Genomic DNA, 20,214 nt, shown 5'->3' on the forward strand with positions numbered 1-20,214 from the left:
GGGACCTAATAGTCCATGAGAAGGGGAAAAAAAGTTTGCAGCCATTATTGACTAACCAATGTGAACGCTCATATGTATTCACACACTCACACTATAGTGTGCCAAACCGACAGGCCTGATATATATATATATATATATATATATATATATATATATATAGTCCTCGACGCTTTCGCTGAAGGTGCCAGGAAACTGCTTTACACATTGCCAAACCGACAGGCCTGATATATATATATATATATATATATATATATATATATATAGTCCTTGACACTTTCGCTGAAGGTGCCAGGAAACTGCTTTGCACATTGCCAAAGCCAAACCGACACCCTAATATATATATATATATATATATATATATATATATATATATATATCCCTTGTTCATTGTTCTTATAAAGGTGCTGACTTCTTTCTTTTCTCTGCTGGGTCTTGCAGCTTTGAGGGTGTATATAAGAGATATAGTCCTTGACAGAACCAATACCATGATTACCATCCACCCATGTGGGTGTGGCCGAATGTTAGCAAGCTCCTCAGTGAGGTTCTGCGTTCGATGCTCCGCATGTGTAAAGAACCCCATGGGGAGAGCTTTAACCTTAACCCCTCCCCGGCTCGGAGAGGTGACACTCCCTGCCACCTTTTTTCTATCCAAAAAAAAGAACCAATACCATCCTAAATTCTTTCAATTCAGCCTCCTCACTCATCCTCAACCAAACACCATGGATCTGAGCAAACCTCAATTCGGAGCCTCTTCCTCTTCCTCTTCTTCTTCCACCCATTCGTTCACACACGATATCTTTCTGAGCTTCAGAGGTCCGGATACGCGCAACAATTTCACAGGCCATTTGCACAGCAATTTGGTTAACAAGGGATTTGAGACCTTCATAGATGATGGGCTTCCGAAAGGAAAAGATATATGGCAAGAGCTTCTCGAAGTAATTGAGAGATCAAAGATTTCCGTAGTTGTATTTTCTGCCAAATATGCATATTCTAAGTGGTGCTTGGATGAACTTGTCAAGATCATTCAATGTAAAGAATCCAAGCAGCAAATTGTTTACCCAATTTTCTACAAGGTAGATCCGGCGGATATACGATACCAGAAGGGCCAGATTGGTAAGGGAATTGCTCACCTTAGCAAACGCAAGAATAACTTAGAGAAGGTGGACAGTTGGAAGGCAGCTCTTACAGAAGCAGCAACTTTGTCTGGGTGGCACATCCCGAATAGAGGGTACGTATGTTCAACCTCAAGCATCTCAACTTTATAATGCGGATTTTAACATTCCACCATTAACAGATGGTTAACTTAGTTAACAGATTACATAATATTTAATCTTACCATGCATCAATACTTCAATAGTTTCACTAACTAATGAGCTAGAATTAGAGTATAATCTTGAATATGATTTAGTCCGTCATTGATTTGTCTCATAAAAAACTAGGCATGTAGGAAAGTTTTAAACTAATTATTTCATATCCATGGTTTTACATTTGTAGGCATGAAGCGAATATCATTGATGACATTGTTGAAAAGATATCAACCGAAATAATGAAATGCACCCCTTTAAATGTGGCAACATATCCTGTTGGAATTAAATCTCGTGTAGAAGACATACTTGAGTACTTAAATATAGGGCAAGACAATCCTCACATGGTAGGGATATGGGGAATTGGCGGAATAGGAAAGTCAACACTTGCAAAAGCTGTTTATAATTCAATTAGCCATGAGTTTGAACACAGCTGTTTCTTGAGTATTGTTAAAGAACCATCATTTTCAGATGGAGGTCTTGTCCAGCCACAAAACGATTTTCTTTCTAAAATAGAGAGGAATCCACTTAAGGTGACCAATGTTGATGAAGGAATCATTGTGCTGAAGCAAAAACTAAGCCAGAAAAGGGTTCTCTTAGTTCTTGATAATGTGAACCACTTGGATCAGTTAAGAGCACTTGCTGGAGGGTGTGATTGGTTTGGTCCAAGTAGTAGAATTATCATAACAACAAGAGATACAAATTTGCTAAATGCTCATGGAGTCGATTTCGATTCAATATATGAGGTCAAGGAATTAAATCATCAAGATGCTTTAAAGCTCTTCAATTTAAATGCCTTCAAAAGTGATATATGTCCGAATGACTTTTTTGCACTTGCAATTGAGGTAATACATTATGCTAAAGGGATTCCATTAGTTTTAGAAGTTTTGGGGTCAAATCTATGTGGTAAAGATAAGGATGAGTGGGAAGCTGCAGTAGCGTATTACAAGAGATATCCTAACCGAGATATTCAAAGAACTCTCCAAAGAAGTTACGATGGATTGGAGGATCGGATAAAAGAAGTTTTTCTTCATATTGCATGTTTCTTTAAAGGTGATGAAGAAAGCTATGTGATTGATGTACTGCAAAGCTGTGACATGAATCCCAAACATGCTCTCGGAGTCCTCGTAGAAAAGGCCTTAATAAAAATTGAGAAAAATAATAGCATTTGGAGGCATAAAGAAAATAGCATTGGGATGCATGACCTTTTAGAAGACATGGGAAAAGAAATTGTTCGACAAGAGTCTCCTAATGAGAAAGGACAACGCAGTAGACTATGGCTATATGATGATGTTCGCTATGTCCTTGAGCAAAATACCGTAAGTGATATTTAAATTATTAATACATAATCCCTTATGAAATCTTTTTTTTTTTTTTTTTTTGAAAATCTCTTATAAAATCTTGAATAATTTATGAAAATATTTATTATGAGAAGAAGTTGCTTAATTTAACACAATTGTTTATTAGGGAACGGAGAAAATCAAAGGCATCATGGTAAGACGTGGCTATTCACACCCGATAACGTTGAACGCCGGAAGCTTCACAAACTTGAAAAATCTTCAAATTTTTAAAGTCGTTGATCTGACATTTCGTGGAGATGGCGTGGATTATCTCCCCGACAAGTTGAGGGTGCTTCACTTGATGACGTGTTCATTACGATCATTGCCAACGAATTTTAATCTGAGGGAACTCAGTATGCCGAGCATGGGTGGGCCCTGCACGACTCCACTAGTGAACGAGGGATTGAAGGTATTTGAAAGAATTCGCTCACTTTTTTAACTTATCGATGATCATTTCAACTTTTTTTTTTTAATTTTATTTTTGGGTTCCCAAACAGAATCTGCGATATTTGAAATCTCTCAAATTGTCGGGCTGTGATGGTCTAACCAGAATTCCCGACTTGTCTGGATTAACAAGCTTACAGTATTTGGAGCTGTCTTGGTGTAGAGATTTAGTTGAAGTTCATCCTTCGGTTGGCCGTCTCGATAAGCTCGTCTATTTGGAACTCACCCATTGTGAAAAGCTCCAGATGTTTCAAGAGAGGATCAACTTGAAATCTTTGGAAACTCTGGTTCTCTCTGATTGCCCTAATCTTAAGTTCTTCCCTGAAATTGCGGGAGACATGAAGTCTTTGAATCGCCTGGATCTAACAGACATTGCCATCAAGGAGTTACCTTGCTCAGTTGGAAATCTCACTGGCCTTAAATCCTTGTCTCTATATATGTGTCCTAATCTTACGGATATACCATCGAGCATTTTCTATGGATTGCAACGTCTGGAGGTTCTTGATCTGTGGTACTGCGATAACCTTGTTACATTTCCAACAAAGTCAGAATCACTTCCTCCTCCACCGGTCTTTTCAACTAACCTCCCGAGATTACAAGTTCATCTGAGCGGTTGCTTCCGGCTTGAAGAAATTTCAGAATTTCCGCGAGAAATAGATTCCTTGATTGTGCGTTGGTGTGGGTCATTGGAAAGAATTTCAAAGTTGTCAAAAATTTTGGAGGGTAAAGATTCAAAAATGTTCGGTCGGTTGGCCTTGACTGACTGCCGGACGCTCTGTGACAATCTGGCTCGCGGAGTGGTGCCAGAGGTTGAAGTTGACAAAGAACTGATAGCAGATGAAGACAAATTGACGGCTCTGTTGACTCTTTTTTTCTCTTGTCCGAAATCTGAAGAATTCCAAGTAGAATTTTCCCCAAGTGCTCTGATTCCGATTCCGATTCCAAACTGGTTCACCTGCGGTCAGGATGTGAGATGGGATGTGAATAGTGAAGTGATAAATGAAGAGCATGAGTTTTGCATTGAAATTCCTCAAAACTCCAATTGGGACAACAAAGGGTTGGCTCTCTATATTCTATCATGTTCTTTTGTGACCGCTCATCATTTTGTTTACATCAATGGAATAAAGTTTGATGAGAAAAGAACGTTTGGGTATGATGAAGTCTGGGTGCATTATATTCCATTCGTTACGGTAATAAGGAGGTTGAGTGAGTGTGGGATGCCGCCACCTGATATGCTTCGAGTTATGTTTCGTCTTAAAGAAAATTATCATAAAAGAGGAGTGCATATGGGGGGAAGCTGGGGAGTCCACCTGATAGAAGGCTGATGATAGTCCAGCTGATTTCCAGTAGGTTCATTATCTTTCTCCTACTATATATCATTCTCAAAATCAAAATCATATTTGAATCAGAAACGCATTCTGTTGTCCAGGTACAAAGCACGCACTTACCTCGGAAGAACTACTCCTTTGAAAAGTGTTAAAACAACTAATGCACATTGGAGTTCTCTAAATCTTTCTCTAACTATCTAGATTAGTCTAGAACTTGTTCAAGTACTGGGTCTAGATTAATCCATAATGATCATGTAATCAAATGTCTAGAGAGTTCTAGTGTTGCTCACTAATGTGTGGTTATTAATTAACCACATGAGGAAAGTCGGTGAACCAAGTCGGTTGACTTGGCCTATATATATGTACTAAGCTTTGTGCAATTAAGAATGAATCATCAATTATCACAACTCCTCTGTTTTACAACCATCTCCTCTGTTTCTAACTTTAGCACCTCCTCTACTTCTAGTCCTAGCTCACCTAGCTCCTAAACATCTTTTCCTAAACACATTGTCCTAGCCCACTACTACTAAAGCTTCCGCACCAAATTCCAACAGTGGTATCAAAACCACAAATTCTAACAGTGGTATCAGAGCTTGCTTCGATCAAATTTGGGGCGTTGATTTGTGTCTTCCACCATGTCTACCTCCACTTCTAACCAAACATCAATCCCTCTTCCCATTTTCAAGGGAGAAAACTATGATTTTTGGAGTATCAAGATGAGAACCTTCTTTATGTCTCAAGATCTATGGGACATAGTAGAGAAAGGATTCTCGACTCCAGAAAATCCAACGGTGGAGCAATTACGGCAAGAAAAGAAAGAAAAATTAAGAGATGCTAGTGCTCTCTTCGCCATTCAACAAGCAGTGGACGATACAAATTTTTCAAGAATCATGGGAGCTACCACATCAAAAGAAGCTTGGGATCTACTAAAGGAGGAGTTTCAAGGGACGGCAAAGGTACGTTCCGTTAAACTACAAACAATGAGGAGAGAGTTAGAAAATTTGAAAATGAAAGATTCTGAGATCGTAAAAGATTACTATTCCCGGTTAAAGGAAATAGTAAATCAATTAAGAGCCTATGGTGAAAATATTAGTGAGACTAGAGTAGTTGAAAAAATACTCATTAGCCTCACTGAAAAATATGACCCAATAGTTACTGCCATCGAAAATTCTAAAGACATGACAACTCTTTCGGTGACAGAACTAATAGGCTCTTTAGAAGCTTATGAGAAAAGATTGAGTAGTCGGAATGAAAGTCTTATAGAAACTGCATTCCGATCTAAACTCAATATTCGATCTCAGAAAAATGAAAAAGAAAAGAAGTTTGAAGAATTTTCTAGAGGAGGAGATAGACCCAAATATTGGGCAAATAAAAAAGATATAAAGGAGAAAAGAAATTATTCTCCATGTGGAATCTGCCACAAAAATAATCATCAAGAAAAAGATTGTTGGTTTCGGGAAAAACCAAAATGTCGAAACTGCAACAAATTTGGTCATATTGAGGAAAATTGTTTCCTCAAGAAAAATCACCGAGCAGATTTTTCAGAAGAAAATGAGCAAGATGAGCAGCTCTTCTATGCATGTCACTCGGCGATTGAAGAGAGAAATAAGAAGTGGTACGTGGATAGCGGCTGCAGCAATCATATGTCTGGAGATAAAACCATTTTCTCCAAACTTGATACTTCACAAAAGTCTCAAGTGAAACTAGGAAATGGAGAAATGGTGAAAACTAAAGGCAAAGGTACGATTTCCATCCCGACTAATTTAGGAACTAAAAAGATTAATGATGTTCTATTAGTTCCTAGCCTGGAGCATAATCTCCTAAGTGTCGGACAAATGCTGGAAAATGGTTATGCTATATTATTTCATGGAGACTTCTGCAAAATATTTGACAAGAAAAGAAGGTTGATATTCAAAATAAGGATGAAAAATAGAAATTTCCCCATCCAATGGCAACAAATGGCCATGAAAGCAGAAGTCAAGAAGAAAAATATTTGCCTAGTGAAAAAGCAGCCGAGGACTCTACCACGTCAAGCAAATAAAGAAAGGAGTTCAAATCCTCCACAACCAAAAAGTTGTGAAGTTGCGATGAAGAAGAAAGCCAGAGAAAGGCTATGGAAGAAGAAAGCTGAAGGAAGGCCATGGAAAAAGAAAACAAGAGTGAGAACACCTTCGCCAAGGCACTTCCAAGATCAAGACTTGAATTACTACGAGATTGCTCGGAATATCATCAATGTGCATTAAGGAGGAGTGTTAAAACAACTAATGCACATTGGAGTTCTCTAAATCTTTCTCTAACTATCTAGATTAGTCTAGAACTTGTTCAAGTACTGGGTCTAGATTAATCCATAATGATCATGTAATCAAATGTCTAGAGAGTTCTAGTGTTGCTCACTAATGTGTGGTTATTAATTAACCACATGAGGAAAGTCGGTGAACCAAGTCGGTTGACTTGGCCTATATATATGTACTAAGCTTTGTGCAATTAAGAATGAATCATCAATTATCACAACTCCTCTGTTTTACAACCATCTCCTCTGTTTCTAACTTTAGCACCTCCTCTACTTCTAGTCCTAGCTCACCTAGCTCCTAAACATCTTTTCCTAAACACATTGTCCTAGCCCACTACTACTAAAGCTTCCGCACCAAATTCCAACAGTGGTATCAAAACCACAAATTCTAACAGTGGTATCAGAGCTTGCTTCGATCAAATTTGGGGCGTTGATTTGTGTCTTCCACCATGTCTACCTCCACTTCTAACCAAACATCAATCCCTCTTCCCATTTTCAAGGGAGAAAACTATGATTTTTGGAGTATCAAGATGAGAACCTTCTTTATGTCTCAAGATCTATGGGACATAGTAGAGAAAGGATTCTCGACTCCAGAAAATCCAACGGTGGAGCAATTACGGCAAGAAAAGAAAGAAAAATTAAGAGATGCTAGTGCTCTCTTCGCCATTCAACAAGCAGTGGACGATACAAATTTTTCAAGAATCATGGGAGCTACCACATCAAAAGAAGCTTGGGATCTACTAAAGGAGGAGTTTCAAGGGACGGCAAAGGTACGTTCCGTTAAACTACAAACAATGAGGAGAGAGTTAGAAAATTTGAAAATGAAAGATTCTGAGATCGTAAAAGATTACTATTCCCGGTTAAAGGAAATAGTAAATCAATTAAGAGCCTATGGTGAAAATATTAGTGAGACTAGAGTAGTTGAAAAAATACTCATTAGCCTCACTGAAAAATATGACCCAATAGTTACTGCCATCGAAAATTCTAAAGACATGACAACTCTTTCGGTGACAGAACTAATAGGCTCTTTAGAAGCTTATGAGAAAAGATTGAGTAGTCGGAATGAAAGTCTTATAGAAACTGCATTCCGATCTAAACTCAATATTCGATCTCAGAAAAATGAAAAAGAAAAGAAGTTTGAAGAATTTTCTAGAGGAGGAGATAGACCCAAATATTGGGCAAATAAAAAAGATATAAAGGAGAAAAGAAATTATTCTCCATGTGGAATCTGCCACAAAAATAATCATCAAGAAAAAGATTGTTGGTTTCGGGAAAAACCAAAATGTCGAAACTGCAACAAATTTGGTCATATTGAGGAAAATTGTTTCCTCAAGAAAAATCACCGAGCAGATTTTTCAGAAGAAAATGAGCAAGATGAGCAGCTCTTCTATGCATGTCACTCGGCGATTGAAGAGAGAAATAAGAAGTGGTACGTGGATAGCGGCTGCAGCAATCATATGTCTGGAGATAAAACCATTTTCTCCAAACTTGATACTTCACAAAAGTCTCAAGGGAAACTAGGAAATGGAGAAATGGTGAAAACTAAAGGCAAAGGTACGATTTCCATCCCGACTAATTTAGGAACTAAAAAGATTAATGATGTTCTATTAGTTCCTAGCCTGGAGCATAATCTCCTAAGTGTCGGACAAATGCTGGAAAATGGTTATGCTATATTATTTCATGGAGACTTCTGCAAAATATTTGACAAGAAAAGAAGGTTGATATTCAAAATAAGGATGAAAAATAGAAATTTCCCCATCCAATGGCAACAAATGGCCATGAAAGCAGAAGTCAAGAAGAAAAATATTTGCCTAGTGAAAAAGCAGCCGAGGACTCTACCACGTCAAGCAAATAAAGAAAGGAGTTCAAATCCTCCACAACCAAAAAGTTGTGAAGTTGCGATGAAGAAGAAAGCCAGAGAAAGGCTATGGAAGAAGAAAGCTGAAGGAAGGCCATGGAAAAAGAAAACAAGAGTGAGAACACCTTCGCCAAGGCACTTCCAAGATCAAGACTTGAATTACTACGAGATTGCTCGGAATATCATCAATGTGCATTAAGGAGGAGTGTTAAAACAACTAATGCACATTGGAGTTCTCTAAATCTTTCTCTAACTATCTAGATTAGTCTAGAACTTGTTCAAGTACTGGGTCTAGATTAATCCATAATGATCATGTAATCAAATGTCTAGAGAGTTCTAGTGTTGCTCACTAATGTGTGGTTATTAATTAACCACATGAGGAAAGTCGGTGAACCAAGTCGGTTGACTTGGCCTATATATATGTACTAAGCTTTGTGCAATTAAGAATGAATCATCAATTATCACAACTCCTCTGTTTTACAACCATCTCCTCTGTTTCTAACTTTAGCACCTCCTCTACTTCTAGTCCTAGCTCACCTAGCTCCTAAACATCTTTTCCTAAACACATTGTCCTAGCCCACTACTACTAAAGCTTCCGCACCAAATTCCAACAGTGGTATCAAAACCACAAATTCTAACAAAAAGATAATGCTCGATCATCATCATACAATGTTAAGGTACTTATTCCTTGTCTCAATGATAATGGCACGTACATATGGTGTATATATATCATATATTGTTTCTAGTTCTGAACATGCCATGTGTAGCAGAACTAGTCTAGGTTGAACACTAAAACTTTTCTGAATTTCCTCGTCTTACTTCGTTCAGGAGTGTTCAATCTGGAGAAAATGATTGAGTGAGTCTTTGGAATCAAACTGCAATGGAGTTGATAAGACCTACACTGAGGGTCTCTATGTCTGAATTCTTTGTCTGTTCCAGAGCAGTAAAGACGCACACATTGATCAATATTTCAGAAATAAAAGGAGAGGTACGCAAAAAGCCTTACACTTGAACTGATCTTTTGGTTGAAATCACGTTTTAGCTTGGCTTAATTTAGATCTGCTAGTAACATCCAATAAGTGGGCTGCTTATAAATTGCTTGAGATTGTATTTGGTAATTGGACCTACTCTGCACTCATGTTTGTAGCCTTTGATTTTTTATTGTTTCTTTTTTTGTAGGTAAAACTCCATATACAATGTCTGTATTAAGTTGAGCTGCGACGGAACTAGATGCTCCAGATATAGCTGACACAATAGGTAATTGCTGTTTTTTCTTGAATTAACTTAGCTAGTTGCTAATAATGGATTTTATTAACAATGAAACTTTATGTGTATCCAGAGCAAGTGGATCATGTACTTCATTAGCAAGGAAGGTTGGACCTACCTTGGATTTCATTCATTTTACCATGGCTAGTCAAACACACCTCAAGAGGGTTTTGGTCTCTTTGCAGCTTTGGTAGCAAGTGAATTCCGGCGGCCCTCTTCACCAGTCAATTGTCACTATCCCATTCGCGAGTGTAAAGGATTCTGTTTCACAAGTTTACCTCCAATGTGAGTGCATAGTTGGTCTTTGTTCTGTTTATCTTTAAAAAGAATACTGGGAAAGAAAAATTTGCCAACTAAAGGCAGCCTTTTTTCAACCAGGTTTTCCAGACCTTCTGGGTTCTGGTGTCTACCTGAAATTAGTTCAGCACACTTTTCGCTTGTTTTCATTTTCTTTTAGTATAGGAAATAATGTTTGTGTGTTAATTAACCTTTGTTACTGTGAAGTTCTTTAAGATGAGAGGAAAACAGCGTTCGGGCCTCCTAAGAAGAAGGCAATACATGCCTGTTGCAAGTTTGAGTCATCCTTGATAAAAAGGTTCAAAGGTGTAGAAGAGTTGACGAAAGCAGCATTTGGGACTCTTAAAAATGTCTGCCCAGATTGAGGAGGATATTGATGCAGAAGAGTTGCAGGCGGGTGGAAGCATTTCACCAAGAGCTTATATTGGAACAACATGGTGATTGATCAACCTATATAAGATGCTGAGGTGAACTATATATTCCCTTTGATTAACAATTGAAGATGGTTTATAAATTGCTATCATCTGAATAATTATGACTAAATTCTTATCTTTATCTAAGCTGGTACAGATTTTTAAGGGGCCTGCAAGTATGGGATGATATGCTCAACGTGAGGAAGGAATTTTTCTGTTCAACTGTGGTACAGATTTCTGCTTCCATTGGAGCTTTTAGTGGAGACAATCTCGTTTGACTACTTTTAAAATTCTTTCTTTGTTTATTTTGTAGAGAAACTGATCTAATCAGTGGGATGCCAAACTGATCGAGATTTAATTAGTTTAGTACTGGGTTCTACTCTACACTCATCTTTGCAACTCTTGATATTTGACAAGGTGAAAATCAGCAATGTTGTCCTCTTAATGCACGCTAAGATTAATCTAGAGATCTAGTCGAGACAATAATGAATCACTGAGTTTAGGTAACTTCTTTTTCTATAAGCGACTATTGCAGACAATCTTTGCAATATGTATTAAAGGTTGGTCTTATGGGATTTGAACTTTTTTAAGGTCTGTCTCCTACTTACATGCACACAATGATCTATGTAGAATGCATTGTAAAGTGCTTTCAAGAAGATTTTGGATTTTTGGTAGCAGCCTTGCATGGTGTATTACATCCCCCGGCTTTTCCGGTCAATTCTCAGCATTACCAGAAGCAGTCTGGAAGTGCCAGCATGGATTCTGCATTGTACATCTGCATACCAATGTGAGTAAACTGTTTTTCTTTGTTCTGTTGCAGTTTGTCATTGCAATTCTTTCTTCCACAATTACTGTAGGTCTTTGATAGTAATATATGTTCAGCAAAGTTGTCCTGTCCTTTTGGCAATCGTTGATTTTAACTTTCTACCTCATTGTGTAGGCAATCAGTTTGATTTTGCACAGCTCGTGTCTTAGAGAGACCAAGATCCTACCTCTGCAGTAGGATTACGAAACCTACACGACTATTTTAAATACTCAATACAGCCAAAACCTCCAACACAAATTGTCCCAACTGGTGCAAGGTTAACAATTGACAGTGTATTGCCTATCTCTGGAAGGATTGGTGCAGGAGAATATTATGATGGAGTTTAGCAACTGGATCAAAGGTTTTTCTATAAGCCTTGCTTTTGGTACAATCATGAATGCTGAAGTCTGGGGTTTATTCAATGGACTTTTACTCCAGCTTAGTCAATCTGCAAAGAGCCTATTCTGTGACACTAGCTGGAACATCTCATGTCTAGCTACAAGGAAGTTAATGAAACAGCAGATAACTTGCCAAGCTCGATCATCCTTAGCCATTTGGAACTTTTAGCTAAAGAAGTCTTATGGATTTGCAAAGAGTGGGGTTGTGCAAAATTGCAAATGCAGTGCTAGTTTCTTTCGCGCTTAGGTGCTAGACTTCAAAAAGAAAGAAAAAAGAGGGAATTGCACCCTATGTTGTTGAATTTCAGATACTTAACGCTTTGTGTGCCCCATGAACCTTTTTTGATATATGGGAAACTGATTTCTTTCTCTTCCTTCAAATTTTTTAGTTGTAGCTATTTTTGTTGTACATTCTTGTTGATCACGGTTGGGAGCTCTCTTTCCTTTATTGCAAGTTTGCGCTCAGTTATTCCATCTTCTTGGGCTTGCTCTTTGTCAAGTCCGGTATCCGGAAGGAAAAAAATAAAAAAATAAAAAAATTAGCACCACCTCACTGAACCTCGGAAGTTGGAACTAAAACAGTCGGCTGAAAGAATTACCCCAAACCGTATCAGATGCATATATTTGTAATACCATTTGCTTCCTGCTGTTTTAGAAGTTTCTTGTGGTTACGGCGAGAGAAAAAAGAATGTTCACTCTCAAAAACTGACCATTGTGGCTCTGCTTTTTTGTATCAAAAGCTCACAAAGATGTACGTATCAAGTATTATACTATTATTATAGTCACACCCTACCGAAGTTCCCATCTTTCAATATATCCCACCTCCAGGACTTCTAAATATCCTACATCGAAAGACAAAAGAATCCCTTCAAATATCCCCGTCTAATTTCAGAAGCACTAGCAAGTCAGCCTGATGCTGCGGGTTTGTTATTTTCCGCAATTTTATACATAATAGAGTAACAATCATAATCCAAGTAGGGTTAAGTGGTTAACTGAAGGGTTTAAAACATCTTCTGGAGCAAAAAATCAACTAATAGCTCAAGCATACATGGCTGAATCTATTTAGGATTGCCAGCCAAGAGGCCAACAAGAAGCAGATTCTGATTTTTACAGTCCAATGTCTCAAAAGGAAACCAAAATCAGCGAACTGGACATATATGCTACTACCAATGCTATTTGACAACGTTCATAACACTACATTTAAACATTACTTGACCATTTATACGCATAATAACATAAATCCACTCCATTCTTCAGCATTTAGTGGTCTTCAGTCCTAGCAACTCTCATAATATGTTACTCAATCTCCTGGATTCAACAAAAGCAAAGCATCAAGGACTGAGGAAATCATGGATTTTATAATTGATTCAACCAAATGGAAGCTATAACGGATGATGGAAAACAAACCTCTTCCTCTTCCTCTTCTTCTAACTTCTCTCTCCATCTTCTTTAGAAACATGTCAGGCTTCAAAATCTGAAAGAACACAGCTTTAAAAGGTATCAGCCAATCATGCAGCTAGTAGTAATTATTTGATGTACTGGGGCAATTATCATACGTTCATGAAGTTTAATAGATGTCCCTTTTAAGATAGTTCAGAAATCATAAGATTAATTATTCAGTTTGATAGCCACATTCTTTCTAGTCTACAAACATCAAAACATAAGCATAAGAGTAAAAAGCCACATTTTTTCTGGTAAGATTCAGCCCCGATTATTCAGTTTCAGTTATTCAATAAAATATGAAAGAAAGAAATACACTATTATTATTACCTCCATTGCAATAATCCATTGGGAGCAATTTGATCCATATATACCACAACGATCTCCCTGCAAGCATTGAAACATATAAAAATCCAATATTTTTCCCTTTGTTTACAAATGTGAGTAACTGGGGACTTGACTTACAGGACACAGAGCACATATATGTTCTTCTGAGGTTTGAGGATCAACTGGTTCATACATAGGCAACACGGCTATGTGGGTCTTTCCACAACCAGTTTCCAGATACACAATTATGTTCTCCTCCAAAGCTTTCTTACACAGTTCCAATTGATACCTTCAAAACCAACACATAAAAATCAATAAACAAAACAAAATGACTCCACCTTTACTTCCATTTTCAGCAATCAAATTCCAAATGAACCCAACCCAATATCCAATTAATTGAGCCACACTTTCAATATCTAGTACCAGCTGTCCAGTGTGTGAATATAAAGTTCCAAATGATACCAAATCCTATCAGCATGCAATGTATATTCATTCTCTTTGAACCATTTTGGCCCTTGAAATCAGGCACGACCGGGTTTTGCAACTAAAAGCAACTAAAATTACCTCCTCCTCATTGCCATAGAGTGGAGCCCAATCAATATGCCCATATCCTGCCTGCAATTAGAAGAATCACAAAAAGACTGAAATTTGATCTCAATTGGGTACAAAATTCAACAATCCTTAGGTTATTTTCTTCAATCTTTGAGAAGATTGAGTAAAAGGGGAAAGGAAAACCTTGATGGCGGCAGCGGCAGCGGCAGCGTCACTGACCAAGCCAGGGCTGGACTGCGAGGTTCCTAAGCCCAAAGAAGGCATCTTAGCTCCGCTTTTCAGAGCAAGAGAGAATTATGTAACTCTGGTAGAGCTGAGGGGAGGAGAGCGAAAGGGAAGAAAAAAATGGGTCGCAGACTGAGGATCGCCTCTAATACCTAGGGGAATGGCATGGGGACTCTACTACAGGCCTTTCAACTGCATTGGACAATCATTCCAATCTGAAGCCAGTGGTGCACTCTTGTCAACTGAATGCTGAGGAGCTGCAGATAATGCAGGTTGTCCTTTAGCAACGCATAACTTTGAAAAAGAATCAAACAGGAAAATTGGGTCAAATTGAGAGACATAATGTTGGGGAACAGGTTCAGTACATACTATAGAAGCATAGGTCTGCTTCTGGGGCTCTTAAATATGTTCCTCAACAGATGAAGGCATGTGATCTTGTACAACATTCATTGCACTTTCAAATGAACCAGTTCTGCATAAGGATCCTCCATGATATACTTAGATTCGACAACCTATGGCAATCTTTGCTCTGCATAGCTATAGTTGTCAACTGGACCATATCCATTAGCATCAGGCAATCCTCCATGATATACTTAGATTCGACAACCTATGGCAATCTTTGCTCTGCATAGCTATAGTTGTCAACTGGACCATATCCATTAGCATCAGGCACCACAGTCTCTAGTATGAGTTTCTCTACTCATCGTAGAATTAGCCACTGCAAAAGCATGAGCATCATAAAATGATCAGTAAATGGAAAACACTAAATTTTATGTTGTTGAAATGAAAGCTCGTCTACTCATCACAAATCAAGTTGCTAAGAACTTGGGAGAAAAAAAAAAAATCCCATTTTAACCAAAAATAGCTCAAAAGAGACCAAAAGAAAAAGGCATTGAGGGCTTTTTCTTATGAGACCATAAGCAAGTATGAACATAACAAAACCATAACAGTAAGTACTGAAGCAACTGAATGTTGTGCATTATGAACCCAACCACTAGCAGTAACATCGAGGACTAAAGCAACTGAATGTTGTGCATTATGATCCCCACCAACAGTAACATCAAAACCCTCTATATCCCTTCGTATAAAAAAATATATAAATAAATAAAAAACCTTTATTTTCCAATCTATCTAGAGAACAATATCAGAGTTCACCGAAACAATATCAGAGTTCACCGAAACAAATACATATAACAAATTCCAAGTATCAACAGCCATTTACAGAACTCACATCTTGAGACATTTGAGTAACACTATCTGCCAAGTTTGAAGCCAGCTCATGTCGGAGAACTCCACTTAATCGAAAGAGGCTCTACACTTCGGAAGCGGCAATTCTCCACGAACCTAAAGCAACCAGACGCACAATTCAAATATTCAACCCAAAAACTCCTCCATACATGTAAACACAATCACAATCATATTGATAAAGAAAAAACCAAAGGCTTTGTGAGCTTCTCTGCAACCACATTATACAACAAACACAGTAAATTATGAGCAAATTGAACAAAACACATCAAAACTATCAAGCCTAATCATGCTTCAAAGTTGTTAACATCTATATAATTGTTTTCAATCATAGACCCATATCAATTTTCATACTAAATTAAAAGTCGGAAGTTAATTGATACCATAGAAAAAATCAAAATTTCTTACCCAAGGTGGTGTTCTTTGTCAAGCCTCCAATGAATATATTTCTGCACAAAAAGAATGATGGAGCAAATTGGATCATTCGCAAAGCAAATGGTAAAGCACCAACCTTGCCACAAAGCAAACACTATGAGCTGCAATAACCAATGGTAATGCTCTTCAAGACCAACATGGTCAGTGGAGTGGGAATGGAGAAGGAAAAGCTCTAGGCAGAAAACAGAGGCCATAAGCAATCCAACGACCATATGATTTGAAACAAATTAATAAACTGAGCTGAAAGTGTAAACCCTGCAAATATGGCAAGGTGGAGGAACATGGTTGCATGCTCCAAATTATGGAGCTTGAAGGAGAAGTTAAGAAACGGGAAGTCTAGAACTTGCATAATAATTGCAAATAAAGAGAAAGATAAGATGAAAATGAGTTCCAGTGTTTAATTTTGGAAAAAGGGCAGTTCAATGGGTACCAAAACCTTACTCCAAAGTTACTAGGGCCTTTGAGAAAATAAGATCCGATAGTGTTGACAGTGTGCCATAAACCAAGAAGGGTGAGGGCAAAGCCAGGTACTATGTGCCCAATGAACGTGCCCATTGCAAGCTTTTCTCCACAGGTCAGGGTTACTGGTACATGATCTGTAGATGCTTAATTCACAATCTCCGAATAAAGCTTAAATACATGAAGCCATTGCAGTGGCACTGAATACTAAAAGCAGAAAACGTACATTCTTGTAATTTTTCAAAGCATTCGGTGCCTGATGCATGTATTTACACACATAATTGCACAAGATGACACTCAGCTATGACTCCAAGCAATGGATATCCTAAATGGAAGTGTCCCCTGATGAAGAAGATTAATGGTGTTACTGTTACTTTCTACAGTCAAGGCCATTGAATGGAGTTGTTTGGATTCCAGGCTGATCAATTTAATTTGTTTCTTATTATAACTTGGTTTTCTTTTGAAGCATGTAGACTATCCTTGGTATTTAGGAATTAAAGGTCCTGAATCTTTAACAGTGTAAGGACTATAGAAGTGCAAGTAGTGGAGAGTGAAGTGGTTTCAATATATGAGTGTGGCAAGTAAGATGTTCCCACTTGTTCAAGATATTTCAATATCTCGTGGACTTATTCAACAAAACAATAGTATAATGATAGTAAAAGTTGTAAGATTCCTGGTATATTACCTTGCCACAAAATGAGTGTACCAAAGATGATTGATTTCTGAGTCCAAATAACACAGTTAAAGCTAAACTTCTTAGCACCTGAAAAAAAAAAAAAAAAAGTTTAAAGCTTGGGAGCATTATTGATGAAAAAGTCGGGACAATTAAGAAAGCTGAACTAAAATCATATTATTGAGCTCATTTTTATTATGTTAATGCTTGCATACACCCTCTATCCTAGTTCCTTTTTGTTGGAAATGTTAGGAACTCTTAGGATTCCCCTGTTTTTACCAGGTAACCATCTGGAGGCAATTAGAAATCATGATTATCATTGAAATAGGTTAATTTGTTTCGAGTTTAAACTTGATTAAGTCACATGCTTATCGCAAATATCCAGTTTATATTCTTTTTGAAGTAGTTATGTGTTATTAGAGTTAGAACTGAAAGGAAACAAGTGACTGGATATGCCTCCTCTAAAGCATGTATCATGATTTATAGAAGTTATCAAGCTACAATTAAAAGCAAAAGCACATTTAGTGCACAAAATGGCAGATTCTCCAGCAGCAATTAACTTGGCAATATTACTGCCTTTATGAAGATTGCATTATTTTCATCAATTCCAGACATATTAAAACTCAAGTATACTGTGTGTACATGGTGTAGCTCAGTCCTGATAAAGAGATAAAGAACTAAACAGAAGAGGTTACATAATATTACAGGAAGATGTTCTTCATAAACCCAATCAGTTCATTCTGAATAAAGTTCAACAATACTATTGAATGCGATAGGTACCTGAGCTGAGCTTGTCAGGTCATCTTCAAAGAAGTAACCAAAAAGAATCTTCCAGAACCATAATTTGGGCTCAAGAACACCACTATAATTGGAAGTACAATACACAGCGAGAGAGACTTAATGAATCGCCCTTTCTGAGAAATTCCTCAACATTCTCAATTCCCTCAATCAGAGAGTAATATGTGCTGTCATCGGGAGTAATCCCTCTGCTCACCATGTCTTTAAGGAGCCCTTGAGCAAGATCACCTTCTTGGTTTTTGCATAGACCCTTTATAAGAGCATTGTATGTCAGAAGTGTAGGATTGAAACCTATACTCAACATTTCGCCTCGAACTTTGAAGGCATCATTCATATCACCTCGTTTACTATGTCCACTAATGAGGGCGTTGTAACTAATGTAATCAGGCTTAATTCCCCTTCTCTTCATCTCATCCAGGAGTTTTCGAGCTTCCTCAACTTTCCTTGCCCTGCAGCGCCCTTGCATTAGGGTATTGTAAGTCACTTCATCTGGATGAACGTTCATTTTATCCATCTCCCTCAAAAGCGAAAATGCACGCTCCATACTCCCATTAGCACAATGACCATCAATCAAGGCATTGAACATCACAAGATCCGGCAGAACACCCTGACGCAGAATCTTCTCAAACAAGTCATCTGCCTCTTTCATTCTCTTCCTTTTACTCAAAACATAAATAAGCGATGTATAAGTTTCCTTAGTGGGTTCTATCCCTTTACTCAACATTTCATCGCGAAGGATAGACGCTTTCTTTGCATTCCCAGACCTGCAATAGCCATTAATTAGGATATTATACGTAATGGCATCAGGAACCATTCCCTTCTCTTCCATTTCTTGAACCATACAATCAGCTTCGCTCACCCTACCTTCCATAAACAATTCATGAATCAACAAATTGTAAGTTGACACCGTCGGCATTATACCCTTCTTCACCATCTCATCTCTATAACCGAAAGCCCTGTTTAGATCACCGTTATTGCAATAATGGTCAATCAATGTGTTATAAGTAACAGCACTCGGAAGTAGCCAAATTTCCAGCATTTTATCAAAAAGACCAGACGCTTCATCAAGTCTTCTCTCCTTACACATCCCATTAATAAGCAATCCATACGTGTAAGAATCCGGCTGAACTCCTCTCCCTTTCATAGCACTAAAGATCATCTGAGCCCCTCCAACTCTACCTCTCAAACAAAACCCATGAATGATAGTATTGTAAGTAACAACAGTAGGCTTAATCCCCAAAATCTCCATAAACCCAAGAAACTCATTTGCCTTGTTTGCACAACACATTAATCATGATGTAAAAAAAGTACAAACACTGGACTTGATCTTCAACCTAAACATCTCAGCATACAAAACCCAAGTTCGATTCAATTTCGAAAACAAACTCAACAATTCATTACAAGTCTTAGTCCTAGGCATAACGACACCGCTTTGGGCAGTCAAGCGCACTCGGGCACGAGCCAGCGCGTCGAAAATGTCCCAAACCGGAGCAATGCCGCTGCCGAGGAGTTGCTTCAAGAGCTCCAGGGAGGGTTTTGGGGAAGGGAGGGCGGCGAGGCATTGGGTTTCGATTTCGAGGCGGGGAAAGTTGATGAGGGATACGAATTGATGGACAAGGTGAGGGCTTTGGTGGAGATGGAAGAGGGTTTGGGAGAATAGAGAAGAGGGGAGGTTGGGCGGAAGGTGTTGGATGAAATGCCACTGACAAGTTTGGATGGAATTGAGGAGAGAGTGGTGGGTGATGGGTTGGGTGAGGCACAAATGTCTAGCTTTACATTTTTGATGGTATCACAAAAATAATTCAAACCCGACAATAATGATTCAATTTTACATAATTTTACTTTAGCATATTAATAGATGAATTGGAAGTCAGCCACCTACATACAATGTTCAACATTTAGTTTAGCCCTTCTTACACTTTAGGGTCACCACTACTCTTTCCACCAGTGTTCTCATTCAGGATTTCTATTGGGGAGTTGACTGCATATCCAATGGTGAAATGGTGAAAAGGTTCACGAAAGATAACAAGTTCGTTGCAATTATACAACTTCACTTGTCAGAAAACTGAAAACAAAAGTGCTAAGAATCTTAGCCTAAGATAAATCAACACAATCCAGTACTATAAGGAAAGTAAGGTAGAGGTGGCCTCTGGTAGACACTTCTGTTTACGATAGGGACCTAAAAGTCCATGAGAAGGGGAAAAAAGTTTGCAGACATTCTTTTAGCCGTTCTTTACAAAAAGTCGCATTCTTTACAAAAACGTTTGCAGCCATTCCAACACCGAGAGGCATGATACACACACACTCTTCTCTTGTC

The 20,214-nt window shown here is 38.1% G+C and overlaps 2 protein-coding genes and 1 pseudogene across 2 annotated transcripts; 1 reads left to right on the forward strand and 2 right to left on the reverse strand.

Annotated features, from left to right (window-relative positions):
- Positions 1 to 395: 395 nt before the first annotated feature.
- LOC112169290 (disease resistance protein RPV1) lies at positions 396 to 6,927 on the forward strand. Its single transcript, XM_040508362.1, has 4 exons — positions 396 to 1,228; positions 1,495 to 2,623; positions 2,772 to 3,053; positions 3,142 to 6,927. Exons 1-4 carry the CDS (start codon positions 486 to 488, stop codon positions 4,411 to 4,413), a joined length of 3,426 nt encoding a protein of 1,141 aa, XP_040364296.1. The 5' UTR covers positions 396 to 485; the 3' UTR covers positions 4,414 to 6,927.
- Positions 6,928 to 13,006: 6,079 nt separating this feature from the next.
- On the reverse strand, positions 13,007 to 14,399 carry LOC112169307. Its single transcript, XM_040508363.1, has 6 exons — positions 14,246 to 14,399; positions 14,075 to 14,125; positions 13,649 to 13,799; positions 13,514 to 13,570; positions 13,151 to 13,217; positions 13,007 to 13,051 (listed from the first exon to the last, which is right to left on the reverse strand). The coding sequence occupies exons 2-6, from the start codon at positions 14,116 to 14,118 to the stop codon at positions 13,044 to 13,046; spliced, it is 327 nt and encodes a 108-aa protein (XP_040364297.1). The 5' UTR covers positions 14,119 to 14,125; positions 14,246 to 14,399; the 3' UTR covers positions 13,007 to 13,043.
- Positions 14,400 to 17,961: 3,562 nt separating this feature from the next.
- Positions 17,962 to 19,854, reverse strand: LOC112170895 (annotated as a pseudogene).
- Between the last annotated feature and the right edge of the window lie 360 nt (positions 19,855 to 20,214).

Source organism: Rosa chinensis, chromosome 6 (genome assembly GCF_002994745.2).
Source record: "Rosa chinensis cultivar Old Blush chromosome 6, RchiOBHm-V2, whole genome shotgun sequence".
In the NCBI taxonomy this organism is placed as follows: Eukaryota; Viridiplantae; Streptophyta; class Magnoliopsida; order Rosales; family Rosaceae; genus Rosa; species Rosa chinensis.

Coding starts and splice junctions, on each gene's coding strand:
- LOC112169290 (XM_040508362.1), top strand. CDS start 486: ATGATTACCATCCACCCATGTGGGTGTGGCCGAATGTTAGCAAGCTCC. Junction 1,229..1,494: donor TGGCACATCCCGAATAGAGG/GTACGTATGTTC, acceptor TTACATTTGTAG/GCATGAAGCGAATATCATTG. Junction 3,054..3,141: donor TAGTGAACGAGGGATTGAAG/GTATTTGAAAGA, acceptor GTTCCCAAACAG/AATCTGCGATATTTGAAATC.
- LOC112169307 (XM_040508363.1), bottom strand. CDS start 14,118: ATGGGCATATTGATTGGGCTCCACTCTATGGCAATGAGGAGGAG. Junction 13,800..14,074: donor TCTATGGCAATGAGGAGGAG/GTAATTTTAGTT, acceptor TTGGTTTTGAAG/GTATCAATTGGAACTGTGTA. Junction 13,571..13,648: donor ATATATGTGCTCTGTGTCCT/GTAAGTCAAGTC, acceptor CAATGCTTGCAG/GGAGATCGTTGTGGTATATA.